At 41.2% G+C, this 20,471-nt stretch overlaps 1 protein-coding gene across 1 annotated transcript in view; it reads left to right on the top strand.

Moving 5' to 3' along the window:
• LOC126184478 (cocaine esterase) overlaps positions 1–20,471 on the top strand; it is a 168,052-nt gene that overhangs the window by 113,591 nt on the left and 33,990 nt on the right. The window contains exon 2 of the mRNA XM_049926870.1: positions 10,809–10,918. Coding sequence (XP_049782827.1) covers positions 10,809–10,918 — 110 coding nt within the window. The remainder of the gene's footprint in view (positions 1–10,808; positions 10,919–20,471) is intronic.

Consider the following 20,471-nt stretch of genomic DNA (forward strand, 5'->3'; position numbering starts at 1 on the left):
CATATAATCATACAATAAAGGACCCTTCTTTCTATGTATTCGGAATACATTACATTTGTCTATGTTAAGAGTCAGTTGCCACTCCCTGCACCAAGTGCCTATCCGCTGCAGATCTTCCTGCATTTCGCTACAATTTTCTAATGCTGCAACTTCTCTGTATACTACAGCATCATCCACGAAAAGCCGCATGGAACTTCCGACACTATCTACTAGGACATTTATATATATTGTGAAAAGCAATGGTCCCATAACACTCCCCTCTGGCACGCCAGAGGTTACTTCAACGTCTGTAGACGTCTCTCCATTGAGAACAACATGCTGTGTTCTGTTTGCTAAAAAGTCTTCAATTCAGCCACACAGCTGGTCTGATATTCCGTAGGCTCTTACTTTGTTTATCAGACGACAGTGCAGAGCTGTATCGAACGCCTTCCGGAAGTCACGGAAAATTGCATCTACCTGGGAGCCTGTATCTAATATTTTCTGGGTCTGATGGACAAATAAAGCGAGTTGACTCTCACACGATCGCTGTTTCCGGAATCCATGTTGATTCCTACAGAGTAGATTCTGGGTTTCCAGAAATGACATGATATGCGAGCAAAAAACATGTTCTAAAATTATACAACCGATCGATGTCAGAGATATAGGCATCTGCTCGACGACCCTTCTTGAAAACTAGGACTACCTGTGCTCTTTTCCAATCATTTGGAACCTTCCGTTCCTCTAGAGACTTGTGGTACACGGCTGTTAGAAAGGGGGCAAGTTCTTTCGCGTACTCTGTGTAGAATCGAATTGGCATCCCGTCAGGTCCAGTGGACTTTCCTCTGTTGAGTGATTTCAGTTGCTTTTCTATTCCTTGGACACTTATTTCGATGTCAGCCATTTTTTCGTTCGTGCGAGGATTTAGAGAAGGAACTGCAGTGCGGCCTTCCTCTGTGAAACAGCTTTGGAAAAAGGTGTTCAGTATTTCAGCTTTACGCGTGTCATCCTCTGTTTCAATGTCATCATCATCCCAGAGTGTCTGGATATGTTGTTTCGAGCCACTTACTGATTTAACGTAAGACCAGAACTCCCTACGATTTTCTGTCAAGTCGGTACATAGAATTTTACTTTCGAATTCACTGAACACTTCACGCGTAGCCCTCCTTTCGCTAACTTTGACATCGTTTAGCTTCTGTTTGTCTGAGAGGTTTTGGCTGCGTTTGAATTTGCAGTGAAGCTCTCTTTGCTTTCGCAGTAGTTTCCTAACTTTGTTGTTGAACCACGGTGGGTTTTTCCCGTCCTTCACAGTTTTACTCGGCACGTACCTCTCTAAAATCCATTTTACGATTGCCTTGAACTTTTTCCATGAACACTCTACATTGTCAGTGTCGGAACAGGAATTTTCGTTTTGATCTGTTAGGTAGTCTGAAATCTGCCTCCTATTACTCTTGCTAAACAGATAAACCTTCCTCCCTTTTTTATATTCCTATTTACTTCCATATTCAGGGATGCTCCAACGGCCTTATGATCACTGATTCCCTGTTCTGCGCTTACAGAGTCGAAAAGTTCGGGTCTGTTTGTTATCAGTAGGCCCAAGATATTATCTCCACGAGTCGTTTCTCTGTTTAATTACTCGAGGTAATTTTCGGATAGTGCACTCAGTATAATGTCACTCCATGCTCTGTCCCTACTACCTGTCCTAAACACGTGTTTTTGGAACAGGTTCTTCCCGGCTTGATTGAAGATGTAGTTGCCGCAGTGCCCGTTCCTTCGGCCATGCACGCTTATCATAAGGAACATTGCATCGCGCTTCTTAATGACCCCCACTCACACAAATTTCGATTCAGGTGTGCAAACAAACTGTGGTGCGGTTGATCTTTGCTTTGGAAGCTTTCTCGATAAATGCGTCCAGCGGCTCGTCCACTTCATTCAGATATTCCATACATCCGGTGCATGTCTGCAAGCTCATCGTTCGTGTACCGCTCCACGCTCCTGGTATACTGGCTAGCGCTCGAATGAGGAAATCCTCACGTTCCCCTACAGTACTCTCGTGTACAAACACCACCTAGCGGCGTTCTCTTCCAGTACTCTCGTGTAGAGCACCACCTAGCGGCGTATGACGACGTTTGCGGCGATGGGTTGCTACGCATTTCTCTGTCCCGATGATATGCCCCACCTTCCCTAGAAGTTCGTCGAAACATTTCTGGGGCACCCTGTATTTGTAACAGATTGATGACCGTGTGGACGACCACTTACTGGTATCTACAAGAAATTGGTTCCCATTATGTGTAACATATTGCAAAAAATTTACACCGAAGTCCAAAATTATCACTTCTTATGTTCGAAAAAGGAGGGAATTCGAAGGAAATTAAAAATATTGCACAACATTTGACACAAAATTATAAAACTAGCTGTGTATTGTGACTGGGATGGAAAAAGCTTTTTCTAATGTTTCATAACCTTTTCGCTTTCACTGCTCATATATTTATTGTTTATTATCATATTTTGCTTTTCAAATTTGTTGCTGTGTGCTTTTGCTTATCAGATAGAATGTAATTTGTAAACATTTAGTTGGATTGAGAATTGTTACTGAATAAATGTTTACTTCATTTTTAAACTTTTATTGCAAATGTGAATTTATATTTCTCCTTGTTTAGTTCACAAGTCCCTCTTTTTAACTTTGTTCAATGTCACGAGTTAAGAAAATTGTGGTGAGACCACTACCGCTGCAGTGTGTTTATAAATGGCCCTGAGCACTATGGGACTTATACATCTGTGGTCTTCAGTCCCCTAGAACTTAGAACTACTTAAACCTAACCAACCTAAGGACGTCACACACATCCATGCCCGAGGCAGGATTCGAACCTGCAACCGTAGCAGTCGCGCGGTTCCGGACTGAGCGCCTAGAACCGCTAGACCACCGCGGCCGGCAGTGTGTTTATAGACCGCCTGACAAAATATATGAAGTGTCCAGAAGGGGAGGAGAAAACTAAATGAAATTTCATGAGTTGAGAGGATACGTGATATTATTTCAGTGGTTACAGTATCGAGCAGATTTACAAAGAACTTATCAGTACGGGTGTACTCATCAGTATGATGTTGTACCCGCTCCGACCTGGATACACGTGCTAACTCTGTTGAGAAGGGTGTTACAAAATTATTGTACCCTCTCCTGGGGCAAGCTGGCCCACAACAGATGTAAATGATCCTTGATATCCTAGATGCTGGTACTACATCAAAGACGGCCCTTTATATGATCTATCGGGGACAGAGCTGGGGATCTTGCTGGCCAGAATTATACCTCATCATCACACATACAGCTCGTAGCGGCAACAGCCGTATGTATACGAGCATTGTCCTGTTGAAAATTTGTACAACGATAGTGTCACATGAGAGGTAATACGTGGGGACGCAGGATGACCGTGATATACCGTTGTGCCATTAGAGTTCCCTAATCACTGCCATCTGTGACCTGAAGTCATATCTAGTGGCTCCATACACCATGATGCCAGATGTAACACCACTGTGCCTCTCAAAAACATTAGAAGTATGGGATCTCTCCCAAGTTCGCCGCCATACTTGCAGACGATTAGCATGCAGGGTACTGCAGAACAGCGATTCGCCACTAAACACATTGCAATGATATTCATTAGCAGCTCATGCTTCCTAATTATAGAACCTTCAACATCGCAGCGCGTCAGCAATCGTTGGTTAATATATTTTTAAAAAAACTAAAAACGCGCATCGATTGCGAAAAAAGCACCTAGTGTTAAGTGTTAACCCAGGTTTCGGCTTAGATAACTACATCTTCTTCAGAACAACAATAAAACCCACAAGTGCCTAAGAAGACTTTTGTCAATGATTAAAAGAACACCATAGCTATACATTTATAAACGAAAAAGAAAAGGAAAACACATATGTACTCTTTGTGTTTTCCTTTTCTTTTTCGTTTATAAATGTATAGCTATGGTGTTCTTTTAATCATTGACAAAGGTCTTCTTAGGCACTTGTGGGTTTTATTGTTGTTCTGAAGAAGGTGTAGTTATCTACGCCGAAACCTTGGTTAACACTTAACACTAGGTGCTTTTTTCGCAATCGAGGCGGGTTTTTAGTTTTTTTTTAATAAACTTCCTAATTATGGTTGTAGTGTTAATGAGAGCCTATGTATGGGGCAATAATTCCCTACTCCGTTTGCTGCTAGACTTTGACGAATGGTATGGGAGGACACGGAATGTTGCAGGGAGTCCATTACTTATTCTCAGCTGACAGGCGCAGATGTGTGCTTGGTACACAATATAGCGATCCTACTTCGTAGTGGTCAGACATGGTCGACCAGAACCTCATGCCTGCTCTCATGTCCTCATTCTGTGCAACACTGGGCCCCTGTCACACCCGCATTCCCGAAAACTGTGGATACTGCATGATTCGACAGATGGAGACCCGCAATGAGATGCCTTTCAAACTCTGTCAGCTGCCGAAAACGTTGTCTCACAATATTGTGTGGAATCACCATGTCCTTCATAGTGATCACTTAACATCTGACGCTGTTCACGCCCTCATATACCTTACCAGGCCTGTTAAGAACACTAAACACGAACAACGCAAATGCAAACTAGTAGTTGTCTATCCATCACAAAGAACAGAACTCTTAATCATAAACATTCTCGCCGATGGTATATACATGAACGAAGTTGCACTGACATGCGGCCATATTTTCTGGGTGCTCCACTTTTTGTGAGGCAGTGTACAAAGGCCGTTCAAAAAGTTTTGCACAATCGTCTCTAATTTTTTACAGGAGGAGAATGAAATTTTTTGTGAACATACTTGGCACATTTAGCTATAAGTTGGTATATAAAAGTATTTTCTTTTATTTACAGGTGAGCCATAATGGACCGTGAAGTAGATGTCAGGTTGCGACAACGTATCGGTGATAGAGTTCCTCTTCAAGACTGGCGATGACTTTGCCACATCAATTAGCAGCAAGTTGCTCCCTGTTTATAGGGAGGACACAGTGGATCGCAGCAGTATCAAGTGGTGGTTGCAGAGGTTTAAAGAAGGTGATTTCTCTCTATTGGACAATCCACGATGCGGTAGACCATCGACGGCAGTGAATGATGTAAGGAGACCATTGATCAAATCATCCAAAATGACAGATGTGTGACGACACGACAGCTTACTGAAATGCCCCGTTTGTCATTGGGTAGTGTGGTATCACTGGTACAGTCACTAGGGTATAGAAATATCTATGCACGTTGGGTGCCTAGATTATTGACAAGAGAAATGAAAACGATGAGGAAGAATGTGTGCAAGAGTCTCATGAAGACCTTTACTGAAGAGTGGAAACAGTGTTTTGACGGCGTCATTACCCAGGATGAAACATGGTTGTTTTTGTCAGAACCTCAGAGCAAAACCTAATCCATGGAGTGGTGTCATCCGGATTCCCCTCGGAAGAAGAAAGCAAGACTTTCACGAACAGCAGGCCGAAAGGTGATGGCCTCCTTCTTCTAGGATCAGTGTGATGCCATTTTCATTGACTTTTTGGAACCTGGCTCCACAATTAACCGGGACCGTTACTGTTTGTCATTGGGCAAGCTGCGACGTGCCATCAGGACCCACAGTAGACAGCTTCAGGGTCAGCTCATCAGACTACACCATGACAATGCCAAACCCCGTACAGCACCTATGACGCAGGAGAAAATCAGGAAAATGGGTTACAGTCCGGACTTGGAACCGTCTGATTTTTACCTCTTTGGTCGTCTGAGGGCCCACCTGCGCGGTAAAACATTTGATAGTGAGAAAGACCTTATTTTCTGTGTCAAGCGATGGTGTAAAAGTCAATCCCCAGAATTTTACCAAAGTACATTTACATCATGCAAAGAACGTCGGGCTAGATGCGTCACAGCTGATGGAGGCTACATTGAGTAGGCTCAACGTATAGCTAAATGTTCCAAGTATGTTCACAAAAAATTTCATTCTCCTCCTGCAGAAAATAAAAAGATTAGAGACGACTGTGAAAAACTTTTTGAACGCCCTTTGTATGTATGATTTAGATGTCTGTAATGAAGAGCACTGATGCTAGTGCAGTGTGCACTTTTGAGCTTATTCCACAGGGATTAGAATGCCCACCACACACAACAGCTGTCATGCATTTACCATGCACTGAGTAAACTTTCATATGGTCATACTGAACCCATAAAACATTCAGTGACATTTTTTTCATATTATAGACCTATACAATTTGTTAAAGGAAAAAGGATACCTTATCCAGCGAATAAGTATTTAAGATTTTCAATAGATGTCGAATGTTGTTAGTTCCACAGTATTCCAGAAACCAAACGTTGGTGTGCTTGCAACATGATCTACAGCTTGGAACTCCGAGCTACAAACTGCAATTGGTGGTTTCTTATAGTGACCACAGGTAAAAAAAAAAAAAGAAAGAAAGAAAAAAAAACTGTTTGTGTCTTCTTCATGTGCTGTGTTGTTGTAGAGCAGAAGGACGCTACTTTTTTCTATCCATAACCTGAAATCTCCCGTGATATGATGAATAAGTTCTGGAGGTGACCATTGTGAAATAATCTATAAAACATGAATAATTTTAGGTTTAAAAAATAATTTCAGTCAGTCATTTATCTGACACAAACCTCACACTGAAGTCCCCATTTCACCCTGTCTCAGAAATATGTGTAAAAGAACTTAAATAAATATGTATTATCTGTAATAAAAAACAATATTCAACATAAAAAAGTTTGTTAAAGTTGTTATTATTACATAATATCCACATATGAAGTTGCAAAAGATATTGTGTTACAGTTTCTAGAAACTATAGCGCTACTTTAATGCCATTTATACAGTAGAGTACGTGATTATACATTTCATATAATAGCAGACTGAAATAACTGAAAGTTTGCGAAATATTGTGCATAGGCGTTTAACAGGCCTGCGTCGTTGCTGAACTTGTACCTCTAAACCTCGGATGAGAAACGTCATGATACGGAAATAGGCGGGAGCTGTCAAAGAGTTTTTCACAAAGGTTTGCAATCGTTGTGACGAACTAAGAACATAAAATTGGCGTATTATTGTGAGAAACTAGTTATTAGAAAATCCTATGCTATTTTTGGAATAATATTTACAAAAAAAAATCTGATTAGAATTTAGAAAAGCTCTTATACCGTCTGCACTCGGCGAAATCTAAGGTGTAACCTAGGCCTACCCAGCCAGGGTCAGTTTAAGGCACTAGCGACACAAACCACCTCCTGTGGCGCTGAGCTGAGAGGACTGCCACAGCTGTTCTATACAGGACCTGTCACAAGCTGAGAAGGCTGCCACAGGCACCGCAGCTGTAACAGTTCTATACAGTTAGTAGAAGGCGTATGTGGCATCAAATTAAGAGAGAACCATGTTTTCCAGCGCTTGTTGTGTAGGATATACTTCTAGAGCCTGTTTCATTAATGAAGTCTAAGAGAGAAGTACACTACTGGCCATTAAAATTGCTACACCAAGAAGAAATGCAGATGATAAACGGGTATTCATTGGACAAATATATTATACTAGAACTGACAAGTGACTACATTTTCACGCAATCTGGGTGCATAGATCCTGAGAAATCAGTACCCCGAAAAACCACCTCTGGCTGTAATAACGGCCTAGATACGCTTGGGCATTGAGTCAAACAGAGCTTGGATGGCGTGTACAGGTACAGCTGCCCATGCAGCTTCAATACGATACCACAGTTCATCAAGAGTAGTGACCGGCGTATTGTGACGAGCCAGTTGCTCGGCCACCATTGACCAGACTTTTTCAGTTGGTGGGAGATCTGGAGAATGTGCTGGCCAGGACAGCAGTCGAACATTTTCTGTATCCAGAAAGGCCCGTACAGGGCCTGCAACATGCGGTCGTGCATTATCCAGTTGAAATGTAGGGTTTCGCAGGGATCGAATGAAGGGTAGAGCCACGGGTCGTAACACATCTGAAATGTAACGTCCTCTGTTCAAAGTACCGTCAATGCGAAGAAGAGGTGACCGAGACGTGTAACCAATGGCACCCCATACCATCACGCCGGTGATACGCCAGTATGGCGATGACGAATACACGCTTCCAATGACGCCAAACACGGATGCGACCATCATGATGCTGTAAACAAAACCTGGATTCATCTGAAACAATAACGTTTTGCCATTCGTGCACCCAGGTTCGTTGTTGAGTACACCATCGCAGGCGCTCCTGTCTGTGATGCAGCGTCAAGGGTAACCGCAGCCACGGTCTCCGAGCTGATAGTGCATGCTGCTGCAAACGTCGTCGCACTGTTCGTGCAGATGGTTGTTGTCTTGCAAACGTCCCCATTTGTTGACTCAGGGATCGAGACGTGGCTGCACGATCCGGTACAGCCTTGCGGATAAGATGCCTGTCATCTCGACTGCTAGTGATACGAGGCCGTTGGGATCCAGCACGGCGTTCCGTATTACCCTCCTGAACCCACCGATTCCATATTCTGCTAACAGTCATTGGATCTCGACCAACGCGAGCAGCAATGTCGCGATACGATAAACCGCAATCGCGATAGGGTACAATCCGATGTTTATCAAAGCCGGAAACGTGATGGTACACATTTCTCATCCTTACACGAGGCATCACAACAACGTTTCACCAGGCAACGCCGGTCAACTGCTGTTTGTATATGAGAAATCGGTCGGAAACTTTCCTCATGTCAGCACATTGTAGATGTCGACACCGGCACCAACCTTGTGTGAATGCTCTGAAAAGCTAATCATTTGAATATCACAGCATCTTCTTCCTGTCGGTTAAATTTCGCGTCTGTAGCACGTCATCTTCGTGGTGTAGCAATTTTAATGGCCAGTAGTGTATATGGCGGAAGTATGAGAGAGGTGGCGTAAATAACACAGCTTATTATATAAGTAAATGTGGGTTCAGATGGGCGCTGTTGCAGAAAGGACACAATGAGCTGAATGTCAATACACCTTTACATCACAGCTAGGTAGTTTGCCTTTTGCATACTGATGTAACCCCATTAGACATATATATATGGAGTGGGAACAGTCTTTCATTAGCTTAGCAGAGATGCCGCATCGTTACGTCTCCGTATGCAATGTAAGAGATAAGGATGCAACAAGAGATTAACTATTCGACCAAGCAATACTTCTGCAGTGGAACAACTTCTGCAGTATGATCACTGTGGGTAATAGGTAATTCAGCTTGAAGGTTCTATGAAACTGCTGCCATGGGATTTGTATGAGGTCGTATAGCTTTGGATTCAGAATTTTGTGAAACAGTAAAAACTAGCGAAGATTACAATTTAATGTATCATTATTCAAATTATATTATATATATATTATCTTATATTAATGAAATTGACATCAGATATCGAGCACAAGCTTGGAAAGGATAAGGACTGGAAAATAGACTGACCGTTTACTTTCAAAAATACGCATCTCAGAATTCACATTGACTGATTTAGGAAAAGCAAAGAAAACTTAATCTCGAAGACCTGATCGGAATTGAATCCTAGTATTCCTGAATGCACGTCCAAGGCATTAACAGCTGCACTGTCTCACTTGGTTTCATATAGTATAAGGATCAAATAATTCATGAAGGAAATTAGGGAAGACACTAAGGGGAGGGGTTAAGTTGAGCATTAGATACTCGGCAACATGGATAAATGAGATTGCAGCTATATGAGAATGCTTTTTAACCAGTGGATGACAAATTGTTTTCTGTCCATGGTGGTCAAATTAATTTTATTAACAATTTGTGGATCAAATGTGGTGAAAGAGTATGTGTATTTGTAACAGAATTATGGAATAAAATGTATTGGTCTGTATTGTTTCGTCAACGTGAGTTCATTGATTTTGAGTTGATATGGTTGTTTGGACACAAATAATGAAGGAGATGATAAAGAAAAGACCATTACGGTTTAGCGTCGTATTTATGATGAAATCAGAAAACATAGCAAAATCTTAAATTTTGGTAACATTGCATGGGTAATTGGTCTTCTCCTTTCAATATGAATACTCTAGCATTATGTTTTAGGTGATACAGAAAGATCAGTGAGAATCTAAATCTGGATGAGCAGATGGGGTTTTAACCATACTCCTCCCAAATGCAAGTCCAGTGCCTCATTATACTGAGCATGGTATTGGGATAGTACGATACGAAGGTTATGGAGCTAAGAATGAAAACTAGTTGTGGCATTGGAAGATTATTTCTTAAGTCTGTAGGCTATGTTTTATATTGCTATTTGGGAGTTCAGCTAACTTCAGAGTCTTCAAACATATGCCCTTAACAAAGATCTAAAACGAGTCTGCCGTCGTCAGATTGTCAAATGTGGGATGCAACTAAGAACAGGTACTAAAAGTTAAGCTGTGTGATATGTAACTGTGCTCTCCTGAATGCATTATAATAGTGATGACTGCACAATTTGTGTATTGTACAATGTGGTAGATACTCCATTTCATGTATTGCAGCAATATATATGTCTTTATTTCGGTACTCTTGCTTAGTACGTTGTTGTGATGCACTTGTCCCCACTTTAATGTATCTCATTCCAGGTAACTAGTTCACAGTATGACATCTTTAATCTCTGAAAACTGCTATCTAGTTCTTATGATACATTTCCAATGATATCATGTTATTCATATACATTTAAGCATGGACTAACAGCCTTTTGTGGCTTCTGCAACTTATATATTATGGAGTGTAATGTAGAGTCGTTGTTGTTATGTTACAGCATTACTTACTTTTGCTGTTAATCCTTATGCTATATTTTTCCTGAGTTCACATTGCATTTGTACAAGACAGTATTACTTACTTGACAGGAACAAGTCCACCAGGAGGTTGGCCCGTTATGGTTTGGTTTCATCCAGGGAACTTTAACACTGGAGCACCTCAACTATGGGATGGTTCTGTGCTTGCTGCCAAACAAAAGGTAAATTAATTTTCATAGAAAATATTAGATGCTGTATTACTTCTAAAGGCCTTCCTCCTGTTGTTTAATAGTTCGAAATGAATTCGTTAGTGAATATTTGTAATACCATGTGTAACGAAACCACCCAAGAACGTCAAATGCCTAGACGTCCACTTGGACAGCCTCGCAAAGATGGAAACAAAGAATGAGTCGAGTAGAAATTAATAACCAACTAATTAGGTGACAGAGTCGGGACCCTTTGATGATGAGCAACACAATGGTATAGTCATAATTTTCATGTAAATTTTATTTCGACGTAACTAAAAATTCGACAGCGAATTACAAGAATAACGAAATTTTAAAGAAGGAAGAGACCTTATAATAAGAATTGCAGCAAACAGAGGAAGCGAAATCTGTAAACCGATTTCGACTGTCAAAATTTTGAGAAGAGTTGATAATTTGCTCCATGTGGCAGCAACCATTAAAAATGTTTTTCAAGTTCGAACGGAGCGACTTCGCGGTCGTGAGACACAGAAAAGCCTGTCATTCTGACCATTGGGGCGGCACCAGGTCAGGAAACCTCTGGGGCAAAAAGTAATTGGCCTGATTCCATGGCCCAGCAGGTGATGACTAGCCCTTTTCCGCCCAGCAGGGTAACACTAGTCTAGTTTTTGAGGTTAAGACCTTCATGGAAGGACCAGCAGCTGCAGTCTCGCCCGCGACTGCATCTTTGCTACAGACATTCAGTGTCATCCCATAGTAAAGTTTTTCTTTTCATTGCTTTGAACAGAGTTCAGTAACGTTGCCCGATTTCGGTGGACGTTTCGTTCGTTTGGTAATCGTAAGAATCTTGGTAAGCGTAAGTACCTCGCTAAGAAACGGCCTAGCAGCAGCTCAAGCATTCTCTTTCCGATGCCTTCTTAGTTACACCTGTGTAGCTACAGATCAACACACACTCTCTGTGTCGGTTTTGTGATTGTGCAATCGTCAGGAAGGATGCCTAAATTTAAACAATGTCCTGTTAAATTATGATTTCACAATACATTTTTGTTTTTATGTTTACTGGATGTATTATTACGAGTGTTAGTGTTGCAATCCGTACCACCTTTCCCCAGTATCCTAATAAGTTTGTGGTGGTAAGTACTTATGGGACCAAGCTGCTGAGGTCATCGTCCCTAGGCTTACACACTACTTAATCTAACTTACGCCAAGGACAACACACACACCCATGCCCAAGGGAGGACTCGAACCTCCGACGGAGGCAGCCGCGCGAACCGTGGTATGGCGCCGAAGACCGCGCGGCTATCCCGCGCAGCTATTTTAATCAGCCAGAGGCCCTCTGCAAGCAGGGACTAGCAAGGGAAAATTCCCAGCTATAAATTAACGATCTTAATGTAGCTTCGCAACTATGCAGAAGGATCGAAAGAATGCAACACTTTTTTTTGTTTTTGGTCAATTCAATGTTTAAGGGGTAAAACACACCCTAAAAGGCAATTTGGCATAATAAGTTTAGAGGAAATATCTTCGAAACCACGATATATAAAAAACGTGTTTCATGTAAAAGCTGAAATGTAACTAATGTTCTCAAAAGAATGTAATCAATTTTAAAATAGTTTGAAATATTGCAAAATATCCCAAAAACTTTACATAATTTTGCAAAATAAAAACATTTGTTATATCATAAATTAAAGAAGCTTTTCACGCCATGTCCATCCCTGAGTAATACAGATAGTTTCTGAACTACCTTTTTTTGAAAATAAGCTGTACACAGTTTGCTGTCAGAGTATTTTCAACATACCTAAGTAAAATATATAAGCATTCATTATTATCCTAATTATTTGTTTTACTTATTTTTGATTTACTTTGTTAATTATTATTTCACATTTTAAATTCGTGTTTTCTTGTTTTTTTAGTGAACCATTTTGCAAATGTGTATTTTGTTAATTTAAAATATTAAGTACCTCATTGTTATAAAAAATCATCACAATATGATAATCTGTAACAAAATTCATGAAATGAACAAAATTTCCTCACATAATACACGCGACAAACAACACAACATAAAACAAAATTCAGCAGAATTCTCAAATTGTGGGAGGAGATTATCTAAATATCCTGATTTGTATCATGCGTATTTCAGTACACTGGTAAACCTCAGTAAAGAGAATTGCTTATGTACTGGTCACTGCAGCTTGATTATATTGTTTCTCAAGTGGAGGCTGATGTCATAATCATTCAGTAGAGGTGAATTTGAAAATCTCTTCACAAAATTCCTTCAACTTCAAAAGCCGTGTATATCTAATGTCTGTACCTTTCCTGCTGCGCCTTTTCGGATCATCAGATTAACAAATGCATTGCCCTCAGGTATGACACTCAAAATGGTTCCATCATACTGACCACCCCATGAATCTAATAATAATACAGATTTTTCTCCAGCACTGAGAAAGAAAAGTTCCATCAAACCAATTTCGATATACTATTACACTAAGAATTAGGCACATGATGTTTACACATTTCTTTTTCAGTTTTAGGCAATTTTTTCTTTGGATACTGCTAATATCAGTCTAATGTAACGTATATACACTAAAAGTGTGCATATTAGTTTAGACCAGATGCCATGACGTGCTCCACTCTCTTAGATGCAATTCTTACTGTCGTGTTATGAGCACGGCATTTACATATAAAGTAATTTTTCAGATTGTAGACTCGAGAGTCCAGCGTACATTATAAGTGTGATATAATGGCTACTCCAGAAATACACACACCTGGACAGTCTTTTCCCTAAATTGATATCGCAGTCACTTGCTTCAAAGGTAATCAGCAGAATGTGTGCCATTATTCAGCATCTAATGAGGCTCTTGTGAAGTAATAGTGAAAGCATTACTATTGTCTCAAATGTGCCATGTTCTCCAATATTTATATACCCCATGTATCACATTAAGAGAAATGGCATGAGAAAGCCACTAATATAATGGACGATTAATTCAGTCCATTAAGTTTTTAGTACGTAAAGTGTGTGTATACCGATTTCCTTTAGTTACACGATGAGCTTACGTACTGAAGCTCTGATAAAGTTTGGAATCCAATGATTATGACTGAAGTTGACATTTTTGTAAAACATGTTATTTATAGCTATAACTTATCGTCCCTCTCAGAAACACAGGATTAAACAAGATAGGCCCACTGTGTCATAAAGGTGTGAAACAAACAGTCAGTATGCACTGTTATACCAAAACTGTCTGGCACAGTCCTCGTAGTCCCAGGCAACGTAAATGAAAAGTTCCTAGCCGCAGTTTGAGAGCGAGATAAATATTAACAGGCTGCGGGATTCCGGCTTATTTCCGATACAGTAATAGACGCTGACAACCTGCTCATTGAGAACGCGGAATATCCAGTAGCAGACACGGACGGAATCGACTAACAAGAGAACGTTTCCAGATTTAAAAAAATGACCTTGATGAAAGTTGGCGTGTATGCAAAGAGGTCAATACAATACAATACCGGCACATGTCTTTTCGTTTTAGCCCAGTTTCACTTTGAGCTGTAAAACACACCTTGAATAGTAATATGGCAGGTCAGGTTTAGAGGGAATACCTTGGAAACCATGAAACATAAAAAATGTGTTTCATATAAAAGCTGAGATGTAACTAAAGTTCTTAAAAACTATTTAACCAACTTTTGTAATAATTTGAAATTTTGGAAAACACACCACCACCTTGGATCAATTTTTCAAAATGAAAACTTATGTTACAACATAAATTGAAGAAGCTGTCAAGTCACATGTGTAATACAACAGGTTTCAGAAATGCATATTTTTAGAAAATAAGATGCTCAGCATGCTGTTAAGAATATCTTCAACATACCTAATTAAAATATACAAGCATTCATTATTATTCTAATTAAATGTTTTACACGTGTAGTTTTATGTTTTAAATCGTTACTTAATGTTTTAAATTCGTGTCTCTTTTCTTCTTTAATTTATCATGTCACACAAGTGTATTTTGTTAATTGAAAAAACAAACAACTCATTTTTGTGATACAAAATCATCACATTATGATAATCTGCCAAGAAATGTTTAAAACGTAAGACTTCTTACATCATGCACATAAAATTAACAAAATTTCTTCACATGATACACACAATGGACAACACGATACAAAAAAAAAATTGGGCAGGATTCTCTAATTGTAGTGAGTGATCCTCTAAATATTCTGATCCGTACCAGCTATATTTCCGTACACTGGAAAAGCTTTGCAAAGAGAACTGATTATGTACTAGTGATACAGATTGATTATATTGCGTCTCAATGGAGATTGAGGTCATAATCATTCAGTAGAACTAGATTTAAAAGTCTCCTCTCAAAGTTCTTCCAACAACAAGAAACATATGCATCCACTGACTGTATCTCTCCCATCAAGCCATTTGGATCACCAAATGAACAATTTCAATGTGCTCAGGCATGGTGCTCAAAACGGTTTTTTGACAGTGACCACGTCAAGAATCTAAAAATAATTTTTCTCCTGCACTGAAAAAGAAAACTGCTATCGAATATCTTTTGTTGTGGTCAGACGTTAATTTACTAGCTTTCGATCTCGTCACAAGAACCTGCGGGGCTTCAAAAAGAGATTCTCCAAATTTTGGTCCAAACCCTTCTTGAGTTTCTGCTAAAACTATGAAAAGCGGGGTAAGCAATTTTCCAGCTGCAGAGACTGTAGGCCGAGTCGTGTAAGTGAAGTTCTCTTCATGGCTCTAACGAACAGGGTCTCACAAATCGTCGAACAGCATCAAGAAGCACCGGTGTATTGGGGTTATAAATTCGAGTAGAAACTGCTTAGCGAGCTATACAATGAGAACAGTTGCTGCAACGCGTTATTGACAACACGACACAGATGATTTCAGTATTTGTTTCTAAAGACTTTTATTTAAAAATTATAAAAGTTTGCATCATGTTGTAACACGCCTTGTTACCACCTCCAAGGCCGGCCCTGTCTGGCACCACTTCTCGCCAGCCGCAGCCAAGGGGCGCTGTGAGCGGCGACCAGCAATGCGCTCAGGTTTGCAGACCAGCAGCTCACGGGCTAGAGGGCTGTACCGCTAGTTTGGAACACCATAGACCACGACGCGAGTCTGCCGAAGCCTGTGCCTCTCGTTATGCAAGCAGACGCCGATAGCTTTAGCAGTCTCGTCCGCCGCTAGCTACTACTACGGAAACGTACATCGGCACACGACTTCAGGACCAGGCCTGCACTTGTCAGTATTCACTGTATTTGTGTTGCTGAATAAAACTGTGGTCAACCTGAGGCTTCGCATTCTGTACAAAATACATCAGTTTACAAATACGGAAGATACCAACCGCTTACCCAATTAATACACTACTGGCCATTAAAATTGCTACACCAAGAAGAAATGCAGATGATGAACGGGTATTCCTTGGACAAATATGTTATACTAGAACCGACATATGATTCCATTTTCACGCAATCTGGGTGCATAGACCCTGAGAAATCAGTACCCAGAACAACCACCTCTGGCCGTAATAACGGCCTTGATACGCCTGGGCATTGAGTCAAACAGAGCTTGGATGGCGTGTACAGGTACAGCTGCCCATGCAGCTTCAACACGATACCACAGTTCATCAAGAGTAGTGACTGCCGTATTGTGACGAGCCAGTTGCTCGGCCACCATTGACCAGATGTTTTCAGTTGGTGAGAGATCTGGAGAATGTGCTGGCCAGGACAGCAGTCGAAAATTTACTGTATCCAGAAAGGCCCGTACAGGACCTGCAACATACGGTCGTGCATTATCCTGCTGAAATGTAGGGTTTCGCAGGGATAGAATGAAGGGTAGAACCACTGGCCGTAACACATCTGAAATGTAAAGTCCACTGTTCAAAGCGCCGTCAGTGCGAACAAGAAGTGACCAAGACCTGTAACCAATGGCACCCCAAACCATCACGCCGGGTGATACGTCAGTATGGTGATGACGAATACACGCTTCCAATGTGCGTTCACCGCGATGTCGCCAAACACGGATGCGACCATCACGATGCTGTTAACAGAACCTGGACTAATCCGAAAAAAATGACGTTTTGCCATTCGTGCACCCAGGTTCGTCGTTGAGTACAACATCGCAGGCGCTCCTGTCTGTGATGCAGCGTCAAGGGTAACCGCAGCCATGGTCTCCGAGCTGATAGTCCATGCTGCTGCAAACGCCGTCGAACTGTTCGTGCAGATGGTTGTTGCCTTGCAAAAGTCCCCATCTTTTGACTCAGGGATCGAGACGTGGCTGCACGATCCGTTACTGCCATGCGGAGAAGATGCATGTCATCTCGACTGCTAGTGATACGAGGCCGTTGGGATCCAGCACGGCGTTCCGTGTTACCCTCCTGAACCCACCGAATCCATATTCTGCTAATAGTAATTGGATCTCTACCAACGAGATCAGCAATGTCGCGAAACGATAAACCGCAATCGAGATAGGCTACAGTACGACCTTTATCAAAGTCGGAAACGTGATGGTATGCATTTCTGCTCCTCACACGAGGCATCACAACAACGTTTCACCAGGCAACTCCGGTCAACTACTGTTTGTGTATGAGAAATCGGCTGGAAACTTTCCTCATGTCAGCACGATGTAGGTGTCGCCACCGGCTCCAAACTTGTGTGAATGCTCTGGAAAGCTAGTCATTTGCATATCACAGCATCTTCTTCCTGTCCGTTAAATTTCGTGTCTGAAGCACGTCATCTTCGTGGTGTAGCAATTTTAATGGCCAGTAATGGCTGAACGGTAATTGATCATTTCAGCAATATGGAATTCTATAAGAGTTCTATTACTTCGTAGGAAGTGGAATTGAGGGATACCGTTGTAACATTGATTTCTGAGAGCAATGATGGACAGTACATCATTATGCACCAAGATAATTGGTTATGTATGCTGTGATGGGTCAGAGATCCATGATGAAGCAATGACTGAGAATGACTGTGTATCGGAAACTAATGGGGAGTCTTATATTCTAGGCAAAGTTCTTTCCTCAGAAAAACGGATTAAATTTCGAATACAAAAAATCTGCTATTGAATTTTGGAAGAGCAGGAAGAAGAGAAAACGGTCACTTTCATCCGTGAAGCATAGGTATCGCAAAGTGACACAACTGTATTGCTAGGAAAAGTGTGTTCTTCACGACAGCTCAAAAAGGGATAAGATGAAGGTAATATACAGCTGGAATTCATACAAAGTATCCGAGGCTATGGACCATCAACTGGTTATTCATAATACTGATCTTCAGAAATGGGCCGTGCAAATGAATAGGGAAGTAAATATAACTAATTTCAAGGCAAGCTCCAAACGGCCATTGAATTTAAAATCGGCGGACGTAATTGTATCTCGAAAAATAACGAAGTTTATAACTCGAAGAATTCTAGAGCTCTAAAAGAGCTCAGATGGAAACCCAGTTCTAAGCAAAGAAGGGAAAGCAGAAAGGTGGAAGGAGTATATAGAGGGTCTATACAAGGGCGAGGTACTTGAGGAAAAATATTATGGAAATGGAAGAGGATGTAGATGAAGATGAAATGGGAGATACGATACTGCGTGAAGAGTTTGACAGAGCACTGAAAGACCTGAGTCGAAACAAGGCCCCGGGAGAAGACAACATTCCATTAGAACTACTCGCAGCCTTGGGAGAACCAGTCCTGACAAAACTCTATCGTCTGGTGAGCAAGATGTGTGAGACAGGCGAAATCCCAAAGAAAGCAGGTGTTGACAGATGTCAAAATTACCGAACTATCAGTTTAATAAGTCACAGCTGCAAAATACTAACGTGAATTCTTTACAGACGATGGAAAAACTGGTAGAAGCCGACCTCGGGGAAGATCAGTTTGGATTCCGTAGAAAGATTGGAACACGTGAGGCAATACTGACCCTACGACTTATCTTAGAAGCTAGATTAAGAAAAGAAAAGACAAACCTACGTTTCTAGCATTTGTAGACTTAGAGAAAGCTTTTGACAATGTTGACTGGAATACTCTCTTTCAAATTCTAAAGGTGGCAGGGGTAAAAAAAAAAGGGAGCGAAAGGCTATTTACAATTTGTACAGAAACCAGATGGCAGTTATAAGAGTCGAGGGGCATGAAAGGGAAGCAGTAGTTGGGAAGGGAGTGAGACAAGGTTGTAGCCTGTCCCCAATGTTATTCAATCTGTATATTGAGCAAGCAGTAAAGGAAACAAAAGAAAAATTCGGAGTAGGTATTAAAATCCATGGAAAAGAAATAAAAACTTTTAGGTTCGCCGATGACATTCTAAGTCTGTCAGAGACAGCAAAGGACCTGGAAGAGCAGCTGAACGGAATGGACAGTGTCTTGAAAGGAGGATATAAGATGAACATCAACAAAAGCAAAACGAGGGTAATGGAATGTTGTCGAATTAGATCGGATGATGCTGCAGGAATTAGATTAGGAAATGAGGCACATAAAGTAGTAAAGGAGTTTTGCTATTTGGGGAGCAAAATAACTGATGATGGTCGAAGCAGAGAGGATATAAAATGTAGACTGGCAATGGCAAGGAAATCGTTTCTGAAGAAGAGAAATTTGTTAACATCGAGTATAGATTTAAGTGTCAGGAAGTCGTTTCTGAAACTATTTGTATGGAGTGTAGCCATGTATGGAAGTGAAACATGGACGATAAATAGTTCGGACAAGAAGAGAGTAGAAGCTTTCGAAATGTGGTGCTACAGAAGAATGCTGAAGATTAGATGGGTAGATCACATAACTAATGAGGAAGTGTTGAATGGAATTGGGGAGAAGAGGAGTTTGTGGCACAACTTGACTAGAAGAAGGGATCGGTTGCTAGGACATGTTCTTAGGCATCAAGGGATCAGCAATTTAGTATTGGAGGGCAGCGTGGAGGGTAAAAATCGTAGAGGGAGATTGATTGGTTCAAATGGGTCTATGGGACTTAACATCTGAGGTCATCAGTCCCCTAGAACTTAGAACTAATTAAACGTAACTAACCTAAGGACATCACACACAACCATGCCCGAGGCAGGATTCGAACCTGCGACCGTAGCGGTCGCGCGGTTCCAGACTGTAGCTCCTGGAACCGCTCGGCCACTCCGGCCGGCTTAGAGGGAGACCAAGAGATGAATACACTAAGCAGATGCAGAAGGATGTATGCGGCAGTACGTACTGGGAGATGAAGCAGCTTGCACAGGATAGAGTAGCATGAAGAGCTGCATCAAACCAGTCTCAGGACTGAAGATCACAATAACAACAACATAACTAGAACCTATATAAACGATAAGAATGGCCTCGACGAGGTCGTTTTGCGATCTGTAGTGCAAGCTAAGGGGCTTATCAGAGTTTTGGGTGCTGTAAATGTGCATAGCTCTGATCAGGTTGGATTCAACCTGCAATTGGCTTCTGGATGTACTTTGTTTTAAATTAAAGGGTGCAAAGAAAATTGAACTCATTGTGCAGTCACAGTCATTAGTTACTTACAGTTACACAATTCAGTCTACAGCCTCTGCAGCTGGCAAGTTGCATACCGCATTTTCGTAGTTTTAAAAGAAGCTCCTGGAGATT

This window comes from Schistocerca cancellata, chromosome 4 (assembly GCF_023864275.1).
Source record: "Schistocerca cancellata isolate TAMUIC-IGC-003103 chromosome 4, iqSchCanc2.1, whole genome shotgun sequence".
Taxonomy (NCBI): Eukaryota; Metazoa; Arthropoda; class Insecta; order Orthoptera; family Acrididae; genus Schistocerca; species Schistocerca cancellata.